This window comes from Austrofundulus limnaeus, unplaced genomic scaffold, assembly GCF_001266775.1.
Source record: "Austrofundulus limnaeus strain Quisiro unplaced genomic scaffold, Austrofundulus_limnaeus-1.0 Scaffold350, whole genome shotgun sequence".
Taxonomy (NCBI): Eukaryota; Metazoa; Chordata; class Actinopteri; order Cyprinodontiformes; family Rivulidae; genus Austrofundulus; species Austrofundulus limnaeus.
In genome coordinates, this window is record NW_013952752.1 from 416379 (window position 1) to 423377 (window position 6999).

At 37.7% G+C, this 6999-nt stretch overlaps 1 protein-coding gene across 1 annotated transcript in view; it reads right to left on the reverse strand.

The window, feature by feature from the left end:
* The window catches only part of dock11 (dedicator of cytokinesis 11), a gene marked incomplete in the record, with an annotated part of 150499 nt that overhangs the window by 127050 nt on the left and 16450 nt on the right, over nucleotides 1-6999 (reverse strand). Inside the window, 3 exon segments of the mRNA XM_014022950.1 lie at nucleotides 3008-3074; nucleotides 3786-3868; nucleotides 5459-5548. Coding sequence (XP_013878404.1) covers nucleotides 3008-3074; nucleotides 3786-3868; nucleotides 5459-5548 — 240 coding nt within the window.

The following is a 6999-nucleotide window of genomic DNA, read 5'->3' on the forward strand; positions in this document are numbered from 1 at the left end:
GATAGTGACAGAGTGAACAAATATGCTAAAAATATACTTTTTAGAAAAGTTACATACTGCACCTTTAAGATAATAACAACTGTCTCTCTTAACAAAAATTGCCTGAATGTTGGAAGGTAATACGTTTCGGTGAGTCTTGTACACAAACAGTAAAATATTATTGTCAACCAAATCATAGAATTTCAAAATTTTCAGTTTACAWAATAAAGTATTTTATCTTCCTGCTCCTGTTCACAATGATTCCTAAGAGCTTTCTTTTTAAAGGGTGACTGGATTTCTTTTCTTGTTTGGTACAGAAAATWACAATCATTACTTTTATGGTTTACCAGGCACTGGATAATGAAGTCCACACCAACATTGTGTCTACAGTACAACACTAAATCAACCTTTGGAAGAACATGGTGGATTTGGGAGGGTCACAGAGACTTGTGTGAAAAACTAGACTGTTCACATCAAGATGCTGTTCACTTCTCTGCACGAGGACTTTGTCCTTAAATCTGATTGGCTGGATGCCTTCCTCCTGCAGGCTGCACACACCCATCCTTCGCTCTCATCTCTCAGTCCAGAGCAACACACACCACCTAACATCATGAAGAAATTCATCACAGCTGCTTCTGCCGTCTATTCCCATCTCACTATATAATCACAGATTGCTTGTTTCTCTTTTGTTCAGACAAAGAACAACGTTTTTGCTAAATTTGTTGATGATACAATAGGTGATGCAGAGGTGACGTGAAAAAAAGCCATCACATATTTCCTGATCTCTTGCCAGAGGCCCAGCAGTATTAGGTTACTGAAACCTCCTCTTTGCCTGTTTATCCTTAWCCATCCAGAGGGCAAASGGAGGCGGGTCGATGAAATCTATTTATAGGACACATACTGTATGGCCAATGATTTCATAGCTTACAGCTGCACACTCTGAGATACCATTTACTGTAATGGAATAAAGAGAAACAGCAAAGATCGTATGTTTGTTTCTATTTTAGGGCAGAGATGAATCTTCAGTAAGGTATCCCTTTATAATTCTAATACCATTATAGTATTAGAGGACTCATTAATAAGAATCAGAAGGCCAGACTGAAATTTGTAAACATGTACAGAGATGAGCCACAAAAGTTCTGGAAGACAATCTTAAGGACTGATGAGAATGAGATTAATCTCTACTAAAGTGATGGAAAACCAAAAAGTGGAGAAAAAACTGCTGATGATCTGAAGCACACAAGCTCATCTGTGAAGCATGGTGCAGGTGATGTCATGGCTGCTTCTGGAACAGCCTCAGTAATATTTATTGTTGTTGGAACTGATGATGGCAGCAGCAGAATGAATTCTGAAGTGGACAAACATTTTGTCTGCTAAATTACAGAGAAATATATCCAAATTAATCTGGAGGAATTTTATCCTGCAGCAGGACAATGAGCCAAATCACACTGCCAACAAAACAAAGGACTTCATCAGGGTTTAGATTGGCCAAGTCAATCATCTGAACCCAACAGAGTATTTCACCTCCTGAAGAGGAGACTGAAGGGAGAAACCTCCAAAACAAACAAGMTCTGAAAGAARCTGTGGTAAAAGCCTGGAGCAGCAACACAAATGAAGGATACAACAGTTTGGTGTTGATGGGTCGCAGGCTTCAGGCAGTCATTGCAGYAAGAGTTATACCAGCAAATATTAAATGTTCTTTACTTTAAGGTTATTTGTTCCTAAAATACTGTGGTGCRTTACAAACAGGGATATATCCTAAGTTGGTTATCACATCTACATGTAAATACCAGGAAATAAARGCTGACATTCTGAACTCGTCTCATCTTTTGATCTTAAACCCAGATGTCTTCAGTGAACAACAGAAACAAGAGAATTGGACTTGCTGTACCAACACCTTTGGAGGGGACTGTATCTGAACATAAACAGCTGGGTTAGCCGACAGAAGACAGTTCTTTCTACCCGTCATGATCAATATCATTGGGCCTCATGCAAGAACATGTTCATAATCTTATCCTAAATTTCTCTTACTTTTGTTCGTACAAAGGGTTCGTACGAACATGTCACGTCAGATTCATCAAACTCTATCTTCAGGAAAAGTGTGTAAATGAGCTGCGTAAATTCCACCTGTTCTATCCAGCTGCTCGTGCACGYGAGAGGAGATTAGCATAATTACCACCCCAAAAACACCATATAAGGTTATGTTTCCTGCCTCAGATACAAGGAAGTGTTCATTCATGAAAAATGGCAGCGATAATTAAAAAGAAAAACTTTACGAGTTCAGAGATTGAAGTTCGTCTGTCAGAGATCCAGAAAAGAAAATCTGTCATTTTTAGCAGGTCAGCTGTGGAATAAAAAAAGCTGCTAAAAGTATAAACAACTGTGTTAAATCATTTTCATTTATTCAGAAGACACGGCGCTGCGCACCATACCCCCCCCGATGCGGGTTTGAAATAAGCATTTTAAAATGTTTTCAAAATATGTCTGGCACTTTGGAGAAAATCCAGGACTCGCTGGAGGGATTATGTATCCCCTCTGGTCTGGGAACGTCTCGGAGACCCCCAGGACGAGCTGGAAGGTGTCGCTGGGGAGGGCGGGGTCTCTCTCCTGCTGGCTCCGCACCTGATCCCGGATAAGCCGGCCGGACGGACAATTTATATTGTTAGTCTAAATTATTACATTTAAAATTATAACTCTAATTCAAGCAGAATAGCCTATTGTCAACATAATTATGGAGTGTGATTTATTTTCAACTCAAAATATCTTCAAACTAACGAAATATAAAGTTATTAATAAAGAAAACCCGTCTGGATAACAGCAGACTGACTGCTCGTAAAATCTACGACAGGTCTGGACSACTCGTAAATTTTGTTCGTATCTGAAAAAAATCTTAGAATACGAAAACATTGGTGAATGCCACAAATTCTCCTAAATCACTCGTACGCACAACTTAAGAACAAATCTGTGCGTACGAACGGTTCTTGCATGAGGCCCAATGATCCTACAGCACTCAGAGTCTTCCACTCACCTCGTCTTTGGCATCTTCATCAATTTCAAACACATGAACCGGCAGCTTGTCCATCTTCTGGCCTTTGCTTTGAAAAAAAGAAAAGAATCAGAGTCAATTAAACCTTGCCTTTTCTCCTACTCTTCATCTTTGAGGAGGTCAGCAATGTCCCTTTAAAGTCATTTTCTATTAAAAAAAATCATGGTTTGACCAGAATCTAACAAATCACATCCTGGTTTTTGATATTTGTCTACATTTTTAATTTGAACTGAAATGTGAAAATTTATTTCACACAATGATAAATCTCACATTTATTTCCGGTAATTTTGATGTTTATGGCATACYAYTAATGAAAACACAAAATTCAGTTYGTCAGAAATTTAGAAAATAGCATTAAATTCATAGGTTGACAAGGCACAGGAACCACCACACACCAAACCATCCAGATGCCAGAGTCCAGTACCAACACATCAGTATATTACTTGGGCTGAGGACAAAAAAAATCTTTTGCTCAAAGTCCTTTTATAAGATGAAAAYAAATTTAGCATCTCATTTGTCAATCCAGTGTCTGGAGGAAAAGTGCAGTGGCACAGAATCCACAGCATTTTGCAATTTGTTGTAGGTCACCAAGCAACAGATCCACACAGCACATTAAATCTCCTGTAAATGTTCCATCTCTGGCAGGAAAAAGCTACAAGCAATGCTGTAATGTTGTTCTGCACACATTCTGAGCCTTGACCCAAATTTATTTCTAAATGATTATATTTATTTTTATCCATCTTAGTTTGACATTCCTTACCCTGGCAACATGCGGAAATCACCGGAGTAAGCCTCATATTTGTAGTTGATAACGTGCCAGTCGGTGTTGTACATCTTGATGCACTGAGGTAGACAGAGAGAGAACTGGATCAGCAGCAGATATACAGACAAATGAGAAGCARTGGGACACGCTGCACACAATTACAGTTATGAGCAATGAAGGAAACTTTAGCTTGGTAATCTTGTATAAACAATGTCACAAAAAACAGCAAAGATCTCCACCTCTTCRTGTCATTTTTTTGGTTGAAGTAGTAGACTTCACAAGTGCAAGTCAAGATTTACTTGATCTAAAAAAATAAGATCCGATGTGTAGCCATAGTCTGATGACATTTTCTATCCTAAACATTTATGAAGTTAAAGCATGGACAACTTATCTTATGTATTACATTACAGATGGGACAGATAAGCACAATCTATGGGACAAAAGGTTTGACATTTTTATGATACTTAAATGTCTTGCTGGAGCATAGACAAAGTTTTAACAAAGACGTCACATGTGACCTTAATGTTTGACTCTGTAACCTTAAAATCTGTATGAAGAATCCTTTACCCATGAGGTGGCAGCTGTCCAGCTTGACATTTCTACGGTAAATGGTTATCAAATTAAAACTCGGACAAGAAATGGTCAACAGACGGAAAGCCGGCCAACCAATATCACAACGCATGTAGTATTGTGCAAAAAACATTTGTTAGCAGGACAGAGTAAAACAGATTGTAATAAATGAATGAACAGATGAACAAATGTGTATATTCATATATACAGTACAGATAAAGTACATACAAACATAAAGTAGACAGACAGACCAAAATCATATCATATGCAATTAATCGTCAGAAAATCCGTCAACAATATTTTTCACTTTACAATTAATGCAATTAGTGCTAAGTGATGACGTATATTTGTGTGTGACTCACTTTCACAAGCATACATGTAAACCTGTGGCATGTTACGTCACTAAAGACAGGCTGCCACACAACATTGTGGAAAAGATGGGTTTCAATTCACAGCTTACTATTTAACCTGTTAAAATGAAGAAGTTCGTTTGATTGATGATTTGTAAGTATAATTTTAGAGTACAGGGTAACTGATTTAGATTTAAAAATATGCAAGTGCAATTGTCATCAACTGCACTTGCATATTTTTTCATTTCCTGACGTTGATATTACGACATCTGCAACCCAGCAATTAATTGTAAATCATTATTGGCTAAATGCCACAATTAACTGTGATTAACGTAATGTCACAATATCACATTAGAATTTTTAAGCTATCTAAATTTTCCCAATTTTCGCCAAGGAATGAACCTATTTGTAATTCCACAGTGTTTGGATTTCCTTCTTTGTGTCAACAAACTGGAGTTGATCTCCAGATTGTGATCTTATCAGCTTTTTACATTCCCTTGTCGTCTGTCTTCAACAGGAACTTGTTCCACAGGATTCAGAGTGCGACCAATTTGGTTGCAAACGCGACCTGATTTCCTGGCTAGAAAAATTTCTGATCACACGGGTGTGACCAGTCGTTCAAAGAGCTGTTGTTGATGAATGTCCATTTAGAACAACTTCTTGTTTTATTTCATATCCCCTTCATGAACTGGATTTGTACAAAGCACTAGATGTTGTTTTAAAAGGCACAGTGCAGTCACACACACTCACCTCTTTAGCAAACAGACTCCTGGCCTCCTGCTCGGCATTCTGAGGGACCATGGGAACGACTGTCCTCCTCTGCCGGGAGATCTGCGACTCCTGCATGAACGTAAACACAAAAACATCAGCAACCTGAGACTCACGAGAGCATGTAGACATTAAACTCTGAGATGTCTTCAACCTCTAAGGACTGAGATAATTACACATGAAGAGAGGGTGCCGATAAACCAAACTACATACATGTCAAGAAGATGGCCTCAGTTTAAATACAAGTACAAACAGACTTGTTTGTACCCTTTAGATTAATGTTAAAAACAGTAAAAATAAAGCAAAATAAAACAAAAGACAAAATGAAATAAAATAAAATATAAACTAAAACAGAACAGAACAGAACAGAATAGAATAAAACTGAACTGAACAGAATAGAATTAGGGATGCACAATATATCGGTATTAATATCGGTATCGGCCGATATTGGCAAGTTCTTAGAATCGGTCCGATACTGGGCCGATATTAATGTCCGTTATYGATTTCCCAGTTTTTATCTTTGTGTTTGTGTTTCTGGAGGGGAGATGGTTGGTTGAGCAGCATCTGTTTGATCAAGATAGTGATATTGATGCTGTGCAGCCAGGAATAACTGAAGTAGAGCCATGTCAGAGGTCTGGTTGTTTATTTATGGTATCAAAAAAAAAAAAGTGTGTTTGTGTGTATATGTATAATGTAATTTGTGTGTTTGTGTAATATCGGTAAATATCGGTTATCGGCCATAACAGCAATAATTATATCGGATATCGATATCTGCTGAAATTTTCATATCAGTGCATCCCTCAATAGACTAGAATAAAACAAAATAAAATACATGCCATTTGTTTTTTTTCTGTAGTTAGACATTTTGCCTCCCAACTGGGGAGTTTTCTGAACTCAGTACTGGACAGAGTGGAGCTCCAAGCTTTAAACTATGAGATCTGTTAATTAAGGTTGGGCATAATCGTATCGTGTGTGATTAATCGTCAGAAAAACATTAATCGATTAATTTTTGGCAGTTGACAATTAATACGATTAATGCCACCAGGTAGAGTCCGCTCGCTGCTCCTCTCAGCTTCAAATATGACCAACATTTAAAAAAAAGTTCTGTAACTTATTTATCTATCAACACAATTTAAAATTAGATGTATAGTCTGAAGTCTGTAATTTTGACACAATTTGGAACAGATTTTTATGAAGAGCAAATCYTTCCCACTAAATTGGTCATGTGACTATGAAACAAGGGTGTCCAGGGACTCTAGGGGATTAATCATCAAATTAATCGTTATCGGCTAAACACCACAATTAATCGTGATTTATTTTTTTGCCAATATTGCCCAACCCTACTACTGTTAATGCAGTTAAACTCCCCTCCAAACTGAGGGTTGTTAGGGTCTTTGTTTCAGTCACATGCATGAAGGTGTGAATTTAAATTAAACCACGTAGGTATCAGTAGGCCTGTCGCGATAGTCAATAAATCAATTAATCGCACGATAACTTTTTTTGAGGTCGGTAAAAAAAAGACG